General features: G+C 54.7%; 1 protein-coding gene across 2 annotated transcripts in view; it reads right to left on the bottom strand.

Annotated features, from left to right (window-relative positions):
• Nucleotides 1–334: 334 nt before the first annotated feature.
• Nucleotides 335–16284, bottom strand: part of LARP1 (La ribonucleoprotein 1, translational regulator) — a 40963-nt gene continuing 25013 nt past the window's right edge. The window contains exons 3-20 of one of the 2 annotated variants that reach the window (XM_033073402.1): nucleotides 12713–12774; nucleotides 11190–11255; nucleotides 10292–10463; nucleotides 9577–9708; nucleotides 9284–9427; nucleotides 8484–8646; nucleotides 8123–8267; nucleotides 7734–7908; nucleotides 6747–6916; nucleotides 6119–6478; nucleotides 4880–5003; nucleotides 4106–4311; nucleotides 3907–4013; nucleotides 3371–3522; nucleotides 2990–3134; nucleotides 2700–2809; nucleotides 2086–2213; nucleotides 335–1535 (exon numbers count right to left, since the gene is read on the bottom strand). In XM_033073402.1, the coding sequence (XP_032929293.1) occupies nucleotides 1314–1535; nucleotides 2086–2213; nucleotides 2700–2809; nucleotides 2990–3134; nucleotides 3371–3522; nucleotides 3907–4013; nucleotides 4106–4311; nucleotides 4880–5003; nucleotides 6119–6478; nucleotides 6747–6916; nucleotides 7734–7908; nucleotides 8123–8267; nucleotides 8484–8646; nucleotides 9284–9427; nucleotides 9577–9708; nucleotides 10292–10463; nucleotides 11190–11255; nucleotides 12713–12774 (2783 nt within the window). In that variant the 3' untranslated portion in view covers nucleotides 335–1313. The remainder of the gene's footprint in view (nucleotides 1536–2085; nucleotides 2214–2699; nucleotides 2810–2989; nucleotides 3135–3370; nucleotides 3523–3906; nucleotides 4014–4105; nucleotides 4312–4879; nucleotides 5004–6118; nucleotides 6479–6746; nucleotides 6917–7733; nucleotides 7909–8122; nucleotides 8268–8483; nucleotides 8647–9283; nucleotides 9428–9576; nucleotides 9709–10291; nucleotides 10464–11189; nucleotides 11256–12712; nucleotides 12775–16284) is intronic. The other variant, XM_033073403.1, reaches the window with a different exon arrangement.

Raw genomic sequence — 16284 nt, 5'->3', positions numbered from 1 at the left:
CAACGTGAGCACGAGTGGTGGCTGTGACTGCCCTCAGCACCTGCCCCAGGAGGCTCCGTGTCGGGGAGGATCCGAGCGAGCTGCGGGGTCAGAGGAAAGGCCGCAGGGAAGATCAGCGAGGCCGTGAGGAGTCTCTGGGCCTGGGGGAGCCAAGAGCCCAGTGCACCCCAGGGTGCAGGAAGCCAAAAAGCCTCCCCGCTCCAGCTCCACCATAAGGCAACTTTTTTTTGTGTGTTTTTGGGGTTTTTTTGTTTGTTTTTTTTTCTTTTTCTTCAGTAATATTTCCAAGGAAGAAAGCAAAGGGAGATGTGTCTTTTTTTAGAGTTTTTCTGTTGTTGTTGTTTTAGAGGGGGTTGTGGGGTTTTTTTTTTTGTTATGTCATTTTTTCCAAGGGAAAAGGAAGAGAAAAGCTCCTTCAGCAAAGTCCTGTCTTTGCAAGAGATGGGTGTTCCTGGGGCAGCGGGTGCACCGTCCACGCAGGCTCGAGTCCAGGTGCTTGCCAGCCTCCCAACCAGCCATCCTCACAGGAAGGAGTCACAACAAGCCAATCCTTGGCAAAGGTCCTTTGGTTGACTTCCAAATTGTCCGTGACGGAAGGGAGAGGTGGACACAGGGAGAGCCAGACCCTCGGGAAGGTGAAGACGCTGGGGAGAAGGGAGCGGGAGAAGGAGCAGGGCGATGCTCCTGGCGCGCAGTCGGCGTCGCAGAGGGAGGCACCGCCGCGCTGGAATGGGAGACGCCAGCCGGGTCATGGAGGTCAGAGGCTCCGCAGCATCGGCACACGCTGTGGCTTCGGTCCCCCACTGGGGAACCTCGCTCCTCCGAGCTTCCTGAGCGGCTGCCCCGCCATCCGAGGGGGACACACAGGGGACTCGTTGGGGGCCACACAGAGCAGACTTGTTTTGGTAAATCCAGACGAACTTCTAGCAATAATTTAAAACTTGATATATATATATAATAATAAAAAAATCTCCCCTTTCCAACCCAGCCAGAACACATTTCATTTTGAAGAGACACTAAGACATGAGTGTGTGCACAGGAGGAGAGGGAAAGGGAAGGGTGGGTCTGCTGGGAGCGGGTCTGGCTCTAGTCAGGGTAATAATAGCAAAATGGTGTTTTGGATGCAGATCGTCTTTGCTTTCCAGCCACAAGAGAAGAAAATCGTGTGCGTTGAAGTTTCTCCCAAGCAGCCTATTCCTGGGAACCCACCTTCCAGCTCCCTTCCTGTCCCACCCCCTCATGTCTGCCCTTCTCCAAGCCATTCCCCACCAACCCACCCCACCCCCCGGCAGGAAGCGGACGCTGCAGCCTCTCTACTTCCCCACTGTCTGCGACTCTGCAGCTGATGGGGCAGGGGATTGCTGGCTCAGGTTTTTGGCATCCTCTTGTGCAGGCTGGCTGGCTGAGGCGTGGGCTTGGCTGGATGGGCACTGGCTGACCGTTTTGCTGGAAGACTGGGATGGGTAGCGCTTCCTGCCATCACCCCCTGACGTCGTAGGGTATCTCTTGTGTCCACCTTCCTCCCCCATGGGTGGCTGAAAGAGAAGGACCCCAGTATCAGCACAGCCTCCTCCAAATGCAGCTCCCCTAGGATCAGGAAACAGCCTTCCTGCAAGCCTCCAATTGCAACTTCTCTCCCTGGCCCACAAGGAACATGCACATTCACCCCAAGCACTCAGCCTCCCTGTCCAAATTTCCTGCTGCCAGATTTGACAGAAAAACTGACTGACTTCCAAACTGACCACAATGGTGACAATGTGCTTCCCACACAGAGGCACAGTCCAGAAGCTTGGGAGCCAAAGCTCCATACAAGGCTGGCTATACTCCAACCATCAATGCTCCCCTTCCTCCTCCTTCCTCACCTCGTCAGGGAGGACAGGCTCACCCATCTCCCTCATCCCACACAGAATGGGTTTGTCATATTTCAATCCCACAGTTTGTTCCTGGCCTGGCTGCAATGACTGGGAGTGACAGTAGGTGTCACTGCCCTCCTCCTGCCACCACCTGGGGACCCCCAAAATCCTCCATCCTCAGCAGGCTGTTTGCAGGGGCCAGCAGGGTGCTGCAGGAATTGTGTCTACTCACATCTACTCGGAAGTCCTCGAGGCGCTTGAACTTGCTGAGGTATTCTTGCAGTTTGCTGTTAATGTCCAGATTTTTGGCTTTGGAATATTTTAAGAAGGCCCAGAACTTTTCCAGCCCATAGAGCTGCCCTGGAGCGGGGGAAAAAAAAAAAACAAAACAATCCAGATGTCAGCAGGACAAAAACCAAACAAGACACTTTTCCTCCAGGATTCCCCACAAACCCTACTGTCCTGCTGGTGGGCATAATCTAGGCAAGATGGAAAACCTGAACACAAGTAATCTACATCAGAGTTCTGGGAAGGCCCCTGGCCTTGGGATGTCCGTAGGCTCAGCTGTCTTGGTGACAAGGTTCAGCCACTGCAAGGCCTTGAGAAATCCCACAGGAAATGGTGCCTCTACAAGAATGCTTTGGGAGAGCTGCAGCCACCCACTGCCCTCCTCCAACAATCTTCAGGATGGTGATACTCAACCCTCTCCTGTGAAAGGAGCAACAGGACATCCCAGTCCTCAATGTACAGCACTACCATGGCTTCCTCAGAATGACGAGGAGAGGTTCAGCAGCATCATGGAGCTGCATCACTGCCAATCCCAGGGAAGCCAAAGGAGGCACCTACCAGCTTCATAATCCTTGATGGTCTCTTCTTGGAAGTCCTTAAATATGTCTGGCCGGAATTTCTTCTCCAGCCCGTAGCTGTAGTATCTGAAAAGGCACTCCAGACCGTACCTGGGAAGGGAGCAGCACATGCAGCTCAGACACTGGTGCACACAACACAGGGCAGCAGCAGGAGACTGAGAACTACCCCACACCCACCTTCAAGCAAGGCAAAGGCACTGCCTTAATCTGCTGTGAGCCCTGCAAAAGGCCAAACCCTTAGAAAAGGCCACTCTGTCACTCCTCTCTTACCTGTACCCCTCCTTCCCATCCTCCACAGCCAGTTGCTTGAACTCCTCGTACATTTTCTTGTTGAAGTGATCTCGGAGGAAGAAGGACCAGAACCGGAAAAGCGTGTTCATCTCCTGGGACTGACCAATGCCCAGTCGTTTTCGCTCTGTTTGGGGAAGAGGGGATGGTTACAAAGCCAATCCTCCCCCAGGGAGTCAGGGGCTCGTGTGCAGGAGAGCCCTGTGGCACTGTGATGACACCCAGCCCCAGAGCACAAACTGTGGGGACACAGCAGCTGCCAGCAGAGCTGTCCTGGAGGGCCCTGTCTGTGTCCATGCCTGCCATGTTCCTGTCCCCAAGCATGGCAGACACCTGTCCCACCCCTCGGTGCAGGCTCCCTACCGTTAAGGCAGCGCCGCCGGTACTTGTGGTAGACGTGTTGTGTGAAGCCGTTCTCCTTGAGCAGCTCGTGTGAGGGGTGCTGGAACTTGGGCAGGGACTGCGGGGTGCAGCCGTAGCTCCCGACGGCCGGGGTCCCCTCCGAGGGGCTGGAGCTGAGTGAGAGAGACTCCTGTCAGCACCCTTCCCTGGCACCACCCAGGAGAGGGAGGTCACCTCCATCCCACCTGTCTGCTGGTCCCACCCATGGCCTGTCACTATCCTGGGTTTGGGACACGAGCCATGGAGTAGCATACTAGGAAGGAGACCTGTCTTTCTGATTAAGTCATCTTGCTACTCTCCAAGGCTACAGATTTTCCCTTCCTTTCCAGGAAGGTTTTCCCTTCCTTTCCAGGAAGGGCAGGTTTGATCCCTTCCTTTCTGCAGTCACCTAACAGGAAATCTGCCCTGCAAGACCAGATGCCTTTCCCCTTCCTTGCCACACTCCCTCCCTTTCCCATTTGTGCCTCCCCCACAATCCTGCAGGCTGTCTCTGGTACCTGATGGAGGCAGTCCGTGGCCTGTGCTCCCTGGAGTCCATCACCCAGCCCACGTGGCACTCCATCGGAGGGTTCGAACTGTGCCTCGTCTTCCTCTTCCGTGGAGTCTGCAAGACACGGTGCATCAGGGATGTGCTCCCTCTCCTCAGGCCTCAGCTGGGAGCCCCAGCTCCTGCCCCCCAGCCCAGCCTGCTCCCACCTTGGCATCTATCGTCCTGCCCTCCTTCACCACTGGGTAGAAGCGGGGCGTCTGTGTGGGGTCCTTGAGCTGCGGCGTGCGCGGGGTGCGGGGGGTCCGGGCGTTGCGGTAGTTGGGCGATTCTGGGACAGTCGTGGGCAAAGAGCGGGCGATGGTGGAAGGCTCAGGGACTCCGAAGAGCTTGTTGGCCAAAGCGTCTGTAGGTACTGCAGGGAGAAACCCCACCCTGGGTCAGCCTGGGCTCTGGGTACCCCCACCCAGCAGGGACACATCCCAGCCCTCCCACGCAAGCAGCCTGAAATCCAGTTTGGCTGGAAAACCCAAATCCTAGCAGCAGATGCAAAGAGCTCCCCACAAGGTATCTGCTTCCTAGTGGTTAACAACAGCAACAAATCCCTGTCCCCAAGGACACAGCCCTAGTGTCACACAGGGAAACAAGGTCCAGCAGGCAGCTGCATTCCAAGTACTCAGAGAGGGTCTAAGATGAAAGCCAAATCCCAGGAACTACATTTGAATCTACCACAGTTCCCTCACTCCACTGGGCACCCCTGCTTTTGGATCCTCTTCTAGAGCCCCACAGCATTCAGTTAGAAGAACATCACTAATCTGGGAAAAACAAAACTCAGAATATCCTGTGAACTCTGTGAACTGGATAATCCACCACACCTGTGACCCCAGGTCCTTCTCCCCAGCTGCTACCCAGCCTCTAAGAACCTCTGAGCATGAGAAGCCTGGACAAATTTGGTCCCCACCCATTCACACCCCATCTCTTACCTTGCTGGAACCTGGGGGGACCAGGAGGGACTTCCTGGTTTGGATCCACGGGGGGCTCTGGGGTCAGGGTATCAAACTGCTCCCTGCTGATCATATTCACCTTCTTGAAGTTCTCCACCTCTTGCTGCATTGGAGGAAGAAGATGGTGAAGAAACCACTCACCCCATCACAACCATGGCTCTGCTTGAGCAACAGCTGCAACACTGGGCCCTGAGGGCATTCACAGGGGCAGGAAGGGGAGATGCAGCAGACAGAAAACTGGGCACTGCACAGGCCAATCTGAGCCATTGATGCTGCCAAGTTTTCAGGGATCCCACAAAGCAGCTTCACTAACCAGCACGTGCCTCTCTCAGGCTATTACCATGGTCAGAGACAGTGCAGTAAAGCTCAAGATGAGCTCAGTGACCCATTCTTAGCCAGGACCCCCTGCCACCATCTTGTGTCCCCAGAGCCCCCTCCCCACATCCTCACAGCCTGCTGGCAGCAGGGCACAATGCTCCCGTGGATCTGAAGGACTCACACCCCAACACACTGTCCCTGTCACCCCCAGCTTCTGTCACCTCAGAGAGCAGCACTGCTTCAGCAATGGGCCAGATACTAAACTTGGAAGAACTGAGCCCAGGTAGGAGCTCCAATAAGACATCCCACCTCACAGCCATGATTTCTGTCACTGGATGAATCCAGGCAAGCGCCCAAAAGTGAGAGTCACCAAGTTGGGACCCAAACATTTCAAAACAGCAGATGGGCCTTCTATAAAAAGCCCATGTCTATGCAAACTGACACCAAAACAGAGAAGAGCACAGGCCAAGTGCTCAGCCATCTATGAATCCATCCCCAACACAAGTAGTCTCCAACAGACTGTGCCACAGAGCACAGAGCACTAAGAGCAGGGCAGAAACACCCAGTTTCACTCACAGATCTGGCACTGCCAGTTGAGATCCTGGCAGACAGCAGAACAATGGGCACCACGTTCCAGGTCATCTCACCACAGGCACTTTGTTTACTTGGCTGTGGCCTCACCTCTGCCTACAGCATACAGGGTGTTTATCCCTGGTATGGCCAAACACAATGCTGGGAGCCAAGAATCCCAAACACTGCAAGAGGACTAATCCAGGCTTAGCTCTACCCCACGAGCAGGCTGTACCCCCTGCACTGCCCTTTTCACCCCAGCCCAGCAGCCACTGCTGCACACGAGGCTCCCCACAGCCCACACGGATCCTTCGGGCCAGCCACTCTCACCTTGATCTGCGAATACTCCGGCTCAAACTGCTCTGTCCACAGGTCCTGCTCATAGTAGTAGAGCCCATCATTGATCACCTTGGCCAGCTCTGAGCTCATTTTAGCCCTGGACGTGTGGTTGCCAGTCCGGTCGCCGCCGGGGTGCCGGCGCAGGTACGGAGGGGTCTGTGTCACGATGAGGATCTTGTTGACGTCGCGGTCGTCGATCTCGTAATCCGAGTCTTCGTCCGACCAGTCTGTGAAGGTGTTCTTGCGGCCATCCATCTGCTCCATCTCCTCATCAAACAGGAAGTCCAGCTCCTCAGGTTCATCTTGGTCCTTTTGCTTCTGCTGCTGTGGTGTCTTTGACTCCTCTGGTTTCTGCACATAGAGGGGTAAAGGTGACACAAGGTAAAGACCACACAGTGACACAAGACCCAACTCTTGCCCCTTGTTTTATTACCCCAGCCCCTCTGGGGAGAACACTTCATTTACACTGAGGAGCAGCTCCAAAGGGGCTCAGATGGAAACAGGAGAGACTGGGACATCACTCCCAACAGACCCTACTTGACTGAAGCCCACCCATGTATGATCCAAGTCACCCCAGCCACTGGGAGACTCCCAGTCCAACAGCTCCTGCATCACTTACCTTGGGCCTGGCTGGGGAAGGTCGGGGTCTCTTCTTCACTTCAATCCATGTCTCTGAATCCAGGTCTGGCAGACTTGTGGACAGGCCCTTGGGCATTGTCTTCAGGTTACTGACCTCCTCTGTTTTGGTGGGGACTGGGCTGGCAGGACGTGGGGAGCCTGGAGCGGATTCTGGAGCCAACAAGAGCCACAAACTGCTTTAGAGGGAGGGAGGGAACCCAGGGATGTAGTCATAAATTACCCAACCATTTTGGCAGCATGGCACAGCCTGCAGGACTAACTGGCATAGAGTGGTCAAGGTTTACCAGCACAGGGCTCACAAGTGCTAGAGTGAGAATCTCCAGTTAAGGCTATGATGCCAGGGGTGGCCACAGAGCTTTGCAGGTGACAGCTTCCCAGACACACAAAGCCCTAAAGCACGTGCTCTGCTGCTCTCTGGGAAACCTTCCTGAGAGAGTCTGGAGCCAGATCTTCTCCTGTCAAAACTCTTACAACACCAAGATGCTTCACATGGGCTCTCAGGTCCAGCCTTGGGCTCCTGCCAGCCCCCATGGGATGGGATGACAAGAGCATGGGAAGTCCATGAAGGACAGAGGACCTTTCTGTAACACTTGGTTGACAGCTCCACACCTGCTGCCCAATTTGTGCCCGGTATCTATCCCCTCAACAAGTAAAGGAAGGTTGGATTTACAGGTTCTGCCCAGCAGTTGTAGACTATTTCCAGGCAAGCCAAGAGACTTTCAGCAGGACTGACTCCCTTTGAATCCCTTCAGATCTAACAGAGGACAAGCCATACTCAGTCTCTCACATGTCTGGAGTAAGCAGCATTCTGGGGGTGCAAGGACAGACAGAGCCCACACCAGCTCCCACCACCAAGCCGAGAGCCAATGGCAGAGCCCTGCCCTGCCTCCTGACTCGCAGGGTCTCAGTTGTGCTGCAGTCCCAGCACTGCATCCCACACCTCCCTCCACATTCCCCCAGTGCTCACCAGTCTCTTTCTGGAAGCTCTGCCGGGGCACAAACTCGGGGCAGTTGATGAACTGGGAGAAGTCTGTCTGTGTGTAGTCTGCCATAGGAGGGCCAGGCAGAGCCCATTTTTCTGGCTGCTCTTTTCTCCTGATCTTCTCATCCACGATTTCCACCACCTTGCTGTCCTTCAGAGCCTGGAACCAAGCAGTACTTGGTTAACTGAGGGGTTGCTTTGGCATATTGAGGGGGTCAGCCCAAGCCATTCCTCCCTGGGAGGACTAGTAGGAGGCAGGAGCAAGTCAAGGACAAGGGAAGGGTTCACTTGCACCTCACCCACAGTGAACAGGCATTACAGAGGGGTGGTGAGAAGCAGACCAAGGAGGAAAGGTGCCCTTTCCTTGCCCTCACCTTGATGATGAGGCTGATGTCAGTGGTCAGTGCCTGCACACGGTGGAAGCTGGCGATCAGTGTGATGGGCAGGAAGCCATCCGAGTCCATCTTGCGGCGCAGGAAGAAGTCTCGCTCCAGGTTGTCCACACTGAAGTAATATTCTCTGCATGGACAACGTATCAGTGAGATGAAGCCCTGAACCACCATGCTCTGGGCACCCCCAAGGGAACAACCCACACAACTAAGGGGAGCAAGCCTGGGGAGCCCAGATGTGGCTGGTGCAGGAAGCAAAGCACAGTCAACACCTCAGCTCTAACCCTTCCCATGGGATTGGCTGCACAGTCCCCACCAGCCAACAAGGACAGGAGGTGGTGCTCACATCTGCCTCTTGATGTAGTCCTTGAGCAACTCCTGGTCCACACTGTAGAGCTCAGCACTGCTGATGTTGTCAAAGTAGTAGGTGATGTTGCTGGCGTACTTCTGGGTGCGGGAGCCGTCCGAGCCCTCGAATTTCCGGTATCCGTACTGGTAGTCAAAGTGCCCTGGGGGACACCAGGAAGGGTCAGCACAGAGCCCCTGGGATGTGCCAAACAGGTTGCACTGCCATATGAGGCTGGACTCCTGCACTAACACTCCCCTCTTCCCGAGGACTCCCTGGAAGCTCACAGTGGAGCACCCACATCCCTCATCCTCCTGCTCTCTGCCACAGAAGAGGCCAGAAACCCTCTCACCCAAGGGCAACTAGGCAGCCCAGCTGACACATGAAGGCCCTACACTGAAGCTGCATCAGTGTTAGCAGACACTGCCCAGTCAAATGCCAGGCAGATACTCTTCCCCACCCAAGCCATGACTCCTGCTTGGCTCTTGAATGGCATAAAGCCTTCAGAGACTATCAACATGCTTCAAGAGGTACTGCAAGGGGCAGAAAACATGAAAAACAGCTTGGCTTGAGTAGGAGGAAGACACCTGTTTTTATAAAATACTAGTAAGAATTGTTTGCTTTGTTAACAGCAGCTCAACTGACCAGCTGGAATGACCTGACACAATATTTCCCTGTATCTCTGGAGCACTCTGCCCTCCCCAGCCCACTTCTGAGCCCCAGGTCTCTCAGGCACACAGAGCTCTGCACGCTGTGTCACTCTCCCTGCAGTCCCAAGAGCACACACACACAACAATCACCTCCTCTGCCACGGCCACGACCCCTGCCCCGGCCGCGGCCTCGGCCCCGGAAGGTTCCTCGCACGGCCCCTCCCTCGCTCTTCACGCTGGAGGTCTCATCATGGTCCTGCCAGCTGCGCTCGTGCTTGTTGTCGGGGTGCCAGCCTGCAGCACACGGGGGAGGAGAGGCAGGAGGGGTGTTAGGGCATGACAGCACCTCCCAGGAGCAAGCCTGCTGCACCCAGAGCCCTCTGAAGGCAGCAAAGTTGCCCCCTGGGCCGCAGGGCTTGCAGATTCCCAGCCCGAGCCCCCACCTTTGAGCTCGCTGCGGTTGTTGGAAGGGTGCCTGTGCTGCTCGTTCTGCCGGTTGTTCCGAGAGGCTGTTTTGTCCCTAGGCACCTCTGACTTCATGTCTATCTGCAGAGGGACCCACTTGTGTTTGTTGCCTGCAAAAGGACAGGGTTTGGGTGTGACACAGGTTCACAATGTGTCTGCTTCCTCTCTCGCAGCCCCTTCTTGCCAAGCAGCCCCCACACATGGAGAAGAGAAAGCAGCAGGGCCTTTTAGACAGACCCTGTCGTGTGACATCCCTCCAGGCCTCACTGGATGCAGAAAAGCTCTGACCAGAACTCTGAGACATGGAGGGACATGAGTCAGAACTTGCCTGTGGCAGTTGTCACAGCACTTGTCCTTCCTCTGCCCCTTTCTGCCTGCCCAGGCTCAGGACAGACCGAGCCCACGTGTAAACCACAGCTGATACAAACCACAGTGAGGGATGCTCTGTGCTACCATGGAGCACATGGGAAGGCAGCCTCCTGCCCTGCCCCTTCTTGGGCCTTGCTCCATCTGCTCCCACCAAAATGACACCTGAAGCCTGCAAACACCTTTTCCCAGAGCTGTCCCTGCACTGGGACCATGTCCTGCAGCAAGGTACCCAGGGAAGGCAGAGGATGCTTCCACCTGCCTGTGGATTGGGAATGGGGAGACAAACTGAGCCTGGGGGACTGTCCCCACCAGCTACTGCCTTACCTTTCTTCTTCTGGGCTGACTTCTGGTTGTCATCATCACCATTCTTCTCCTCCCCAGACTCATCTGATTTGGTTTTCAGGCTCTCTTTGCCATCGCTCCCATCCCCCTTTTCCTGCTCTTTCATGTCTTTCTTGACAGGCAGCTTCCGAACGGATGGAGCTTTGTGCGGCTGCTGGGGACACACCAGGGCAGAAAGATGTGAGAGGTGGGATTAGTGAGGAGCTGGAGGCAGACCCAGCTGTCCCAGCAGGAGCAGAAAGACTCTGCCCTAGGCTGGGTGCATTCCTGCTCTGTATCTCCCAGACCTGTCCTGCTTCTAGGGAAGGGCTCATGGCTGAGCAGGGCAAGGGCTCATTGAGATGGGCTGACAGGGAGACCTTGTGCTCATGGATGGGTTTGTCCTGTAAGGGACCAGACTGCCCCAGGGGCAAAAGGGTGAGTGACCACCTTGCCCTGACAGACAGCCAGGAGCCAGCACAGCAGCATCCAAAAATAGAAAGGTTTCAATGACACCCATGTCCTCATCAGGGCGGAAGGGCTGAGCCCCTTCAGAACACCAAACCTTTCTCCTGCATTTTCAGTTCCTCTTGTGAACTCCTGACTTTGGCCCAGTCCCTTCCTGCATGGAGCAGCCCTGAGGAGAGCAGGTCTGGGAGCTGGCCTACCTGCTTCAGCCAGCCCAGGGTTTAGACAGGGCTCCAGGTTCCCAGAATAGCACTGAGGGAGGGAGTCTGCCACACGGGCAGCCCTAAAAGGAAATTCCCTGCACACTATTCCTGGCTGCTCCACACTGACACTCAGCACCCCAAATGGCCTGGCTCAGCCAGTACTTCCAGAGGGATAGAGAGGTCTGCAAGGGCCTTATCCTGCTCACATCACAATGGTTCTGTGTTCTCACCTGGACACTCTTGTGGGCTATTTCTCCAGGTGTTGGCCAATTTGTGGCATCACCAAAGTCACCAACCTTGTAGCAAAGAGAAAGGTTCCATTAGTGCACAAAGCTGCAAGTATTCCCACTACACACAGTCCCTCTCCCCACCAAAGCAGGAACCCTGACCTAATTCCAAATGGCTGCAGACAAGTTTATGTCCATCAGACACTGTAACAAGACTGCCATCACTCCTGCAAGCTCCCAGCCTCTCACCAGAGAGTCTGCCTCAGCAGCAGCATTTGGCAGCAAGCTGCCCAGAGTAATTCACTCAATCACAGGCACCACCTCTTGGACAAGGCAAGCACTCAGCTTACAGCATTCTGAATACACCTGAAGCAACCACATCCCACTGAAGAAGCTCTTCCACCTAGTGGCAGTCACAGCCAGGCACAGCCCCAATGAAGTGCCCAACTACAACCACGATGTGCTGCCAACAAAGCAAGGGGATGGTCTCAGAGTGGGTGAGAAAATCCAAGCAGGTGAAGGGAACTCCCTCATTATAGTCACCCCACAGGGGAACATCAACTACTTCTCTGCTGAATGAACGACCTGCTAACTACCATCATTTCTACCTGTTAGGTTTCAGAGGACCTGCAGGACACAGAAAAGAAGCCAAACAGCTGCCCAGGGACCAAATGAATCATGGCTGGACACTGAGTATATCTGGGCACAGAAACTTCTCCTTGCCCTTGTGGGATTGCTACTTCTGAATTAATCTGGAGTCAAATTAATTTTTTATCCCTCAGGAGATCACATCTTTACATTCAAGTGCCATGCTCCTCTGCCCAGGAGGCAAGTTTCCTGGGAAAACCAATTGCAGTGCAGGGCCATGCCTGTTTCACAGAGAGGAGCAACTTCCATCCCCAGGGCCCTTCTCTCTCCAAAATGGAACAGAGAAGGAAAGTCCTATCAAGTTGCAGATACATCTGCACTGGCTGCTGGAGCCAACAGCAACAGCCCTTGTCCCCAGCTGTGCCCCAAAAGAAACAGTCCCTCCATCACCACTGATTCCCTGGAACAAATTGCCCTGGTTCCTCCAGAGGAGCTGCTTTGTCTGACATCAATTCCCCTGGCTCTCTGTGGGCCAGAGAGGAACAGACTGCACAGGGAAGGACAGAGCTGCAGGCACACCACTGTCACCACCCTGCCTGCACTGCAGAGCTGGGCACAGGCTGAGCCCACAGGGAACCTGGGTGTCCTCACAGTGGGGTGAGAGGTTTTCCACATCCAGGACTCCCCCAAGTGCCTCCTTGCTAGAGGGGAGGTAAGAAGGTCTCCCATGACATAGTGGGCAGAAAGTCAGACAGAACAACATGCAAGACCCTTAAAATGTTGAAGAAGAGATAAAGAATAAGGCCAGGACATCAGCCTCTCCACAACCAAGCTTGTGAAGGGAGAGCTCTGTTTTCCAGATCCTCAAAAGGCTCATGCAGCACTGAAAGTGCACCAGAAACTGGGGCCCAGTGAGAGGAGAGCAGGCACAGCCTTACCTTGCTTCCTTTCCTCTGTCTCGGGTTGGCAGCCCTCACCACTTTTGCTGGAGTTGTAAGTTCTGCAAGAGAAGGACAACAGAAGTGTTAAAGCACAGCTGAGGGCTGTGGATAGGAGTGTTGGCTCTGGAGAGAAGTGGGTAGGAAGCAAAGCAGCTCCCCCTTCAGCAAAGGAGGGCTAAGAGGAAAAAGTAAACACAAAACACAGCCAGCTCCTGACTTGAGTCTCAGAACTGCCCCATTAAGATCAGAAAACTCCTGACCAATCCAGGTGGCTCAGAGACGGACTTTTAACCCCATCCTGCTGCAGGAAGGCACTCCCTGCCTTAGCTCTGCCCTCCCCTCCTGCCCTTGCCAGTCAGGGAGGAGGGGAGGCAAGGAGCTCAGCTCATGCTGCAAAGTACCCACAGAACAGCAGAACAAACATGCCCTTGAAAAGCCTCATCACAGTGCCATGAGGCTGGTGCTGCCCAGGGAGTAGAGCAGGACTCTGTAAAGGGACACAAAAGTCTGTGGCTGCTGAATCCTGGTTTGAAGTCAGGCATCCCAGCAGGGACAGCAAGTTCAAGAGAGGAAATGTACAGAGAGCATGAACCAGACACATCAAGTGCCTAAATCCTGCTACAGCTGAAAGTATTTAGGTACTGAAGGACCTCTGGGGAGTTTTAACACATCAGAGTGAGACTGTTGGGGTTCACACCACCACAGACCTCACGGCAAGTCGTCAACCTCACCATGGCCCATCTTGGCTCCAGCTCACACGCTACCTCCTTACAAGCAGAAACAGGAATACAACTTGCTTTGTGTCCCTCAGGTCTGGTTGCAAGGTGTCTGATCAGGCTCACACAGGGCACACAGAGCAGCACAACTCTGCCCAACACAAACCAGCCCCAAAGACCAGGGATGAGGATCTCCTCCAGGACACTGGTGCTCACAGCGGGAGGAGAGCCCACTGAGCTCTGCCCTCCAGGCTCCTGCATGAGGATTTCTGCTGACTCACTGGCTCTGTTCAGAAAAAAAGCAGCCCTGCCTAGTGTAGGGTGAGGGTGGGAGGATCAGGCTATCTGGGGATGCCCCAGGAAATACCCTGAGTAGCCTATTCAGCTGCCTTTGATCTCCTTCGAAAGGCTGGACAACTTTGCCTGGATGATCAAAACCGGTCCCCCTTCTGAGCCCTAAAACCAGTGATTCATCCTGGCCTTGCTCAGAGCTGGAGGCTTTGAAGTGTCAATAAGGCACAGTCAGACATGGCAGGACAGAGCCATGTGCACTACCCTTCCTCAATTCCTTTCTCTATGGTTCCTGCATGGGGATTTCAACTCCAGGAGAGTCCAAGCTCCCAGCTGGGTTCCTGCATCCTCCTCTTTTTCCCCAGGACCTCCCCAACCCACCTGAAGTGCTTCCCTTCATGAGCAGCAGCAGTCCCACGTGTCCCTCACTTATTCCACGTGCACTTCATTGAGAATCCTGGCTCCACGGCACAAAGCTTGCCACAAGGCTTTTAAACTTCCCTGCTAGTGTAGGAAGAGCCAGCACTTTCAAAACAGCCCCCAAAATCCTCCACTCAACACCCACAGATGTCACCAACTAAATATAGCTCCAAAAGGCACCAGGAGCTACAGCACAAACCCACAGCCAGCCTGGTTTTCCACAGATACAGAGCACCCCTGCCTGCTCCAACAGCACTGCCGGGACTGGCGCAGCCTGATCAGGCTCTGATCTGCAGGGCTGGGGGACAGCAGGGCTCCCTCTCTCCCTGCAAGGATCCCATCCAGGCGCCTGCTCACAGCACAGCAATGGCATCTGGCCCTTTCCTCCAGTTGCTTCACCTCAGGAGCCCTCCAGCCATAGATGTTCTTGTGCTTTTTTTTGGGAATCACTCAAAGAGAGGGGTCTCAGGAGCAGCAGTGAGAGAGGATGAAGGGGCACAGGCTGCAGGGGCAGGTGCTGCAGACTCCATCATCTCTGTGGGGGGGAGGGAGGAGATTGTTTGAAACAAGTTCTGCCGCTTTCCTTATCTGCAAGATATGAACAGGGATCCCTTATCTCGCTGAGGTGCTGAGAAGACTAATTAGCATTTGCAGAGCACTGCGGAAAGACAAAACACAAAGCAAAGGGCTGCAGTCCAGCAGGGAGGCTGCTCCCTGCTCCAGGCTAGGGCTGTGGGCATGGATGGAGCAGAGATCCAGCAATTCATGGTGGAGACCAAGAGGGTGTGTGACTGTGCTGGTGGACACGGCCAGACACAGCATCTGCTGAGCCAAGATCAAGGCAAGCAGAGGCCACGCACGCCTGGCACCCTCCAGGGCACAGCAACAAAACCAAGGGCACCAGAACACATCTTGTGGTGCTCAGCTGAAAAGACCCCCTGCAGGAAAACCTCACTGCATGAGCCTGGGAAGGGGAGAGCAAGTGTGTGCTGCTCATCCCACACAGGAGCTCAGCACGAGCAGCAAGGGACACTGGATACTGCCTTGGTTCACAGCCCAGCCTTTCAAAGCTGCTGACAGATGTCTCAGACCTCTGGGCGTCTCACAACCAACTCTCATTTCGCATCTGGTTGGTGGCAGTAAGTAATTTCAGTTGCACTAGCAGTGCCTGACCACCTCTTGAAAAACAGGGCCTCTCTGTGTGAGGGGACAGACAAAACAGCTGCAGCAGGAGCCAGGGCTTTCTTTAGTGGTGTGAGGCTGGCACAGGGACAGCGGGCAGGGAAGCAAGGAGCAGCTTTGCCTGCAGCCATGGAGCAGATGCTGGCACAGCCAAGAACAGAAAAGCAGGTCTCGAGTTCTGATCTGCTGCCTGCAGCCAGAACCTGATCATTTGCCCAGCCATGGGATTGCCCAGCCACAAGGAGATTATTCCCTAGCAACCAAGGGGATGAGGCACAGGTGGGAGCACCCACAGCAGCCCCAATGCTGCCATCCCCAAACCCTTCCCGTGGCTGTGCCACGGCCAGAACATTCATTCATTCGGACACTCACTCCCCAGTGCAGCTGACAAACACCAAGGGCAAGGCTGTGCAGACCCCTTGTGCTTTCCTGCAGCACACACTTGGCTGGGGCACAGAGCCCTGGGGTGGGAGGATCACAGGGGTATCCAGGTGAGCAAACACCTCTTATCTGGAAGAAGAACCCTTGCACAAGGACTAGACAGCCAGAGAGACAGCAGATCCACAGCTAAATGTCCCTCCACCCCAACAGGGACATAGGACATAGACCACTGAACTCAAGGAGACAATTCTGCTACCTTATCTGGGAAAATGAAACCAAACACTCAACAACTGGTTTTCTGCCTTTCCTTGCATCCAATTGAACTTATACTAGAATTTTAGAGAAGGTAAATGAAGAGAGGCAATAAATCTGCAGTGCTGGGCAGAGACCTGGCATTACAGGAGAAATACCGGTACCTACAGCAAGAGTGCTGTAATGCCTGCTCCAGGTGTACCACTCATGTGCAAGGGCAGACAAGGGCTCTGAGAACCCCAGCAGGAGCTGGGGCAGCCTCAGAGGGCAGCCTGGGCTCCCAGCAGTAATGCAGATCCTCAGCTCTGGCACACTGTCCGTGACACA

The sequence above is a fragment of the Catharus ustulatus genome, chromosome 15, assembly GCF_009819885.2.
Source record: "Catharus ustulatus isolate bCatUst1 chromosome 15, bCatUst1.pri.v2, whole genome shotgun sequence".
NCBI lineage: Eukaryota > Metazoa > Chordata > Aves > Passeriformes > Turdidae > Catharus > Catharus ustulatus.
This window is presented reverse-complemented; position numbering and strand designations above follow the sequence as displayed.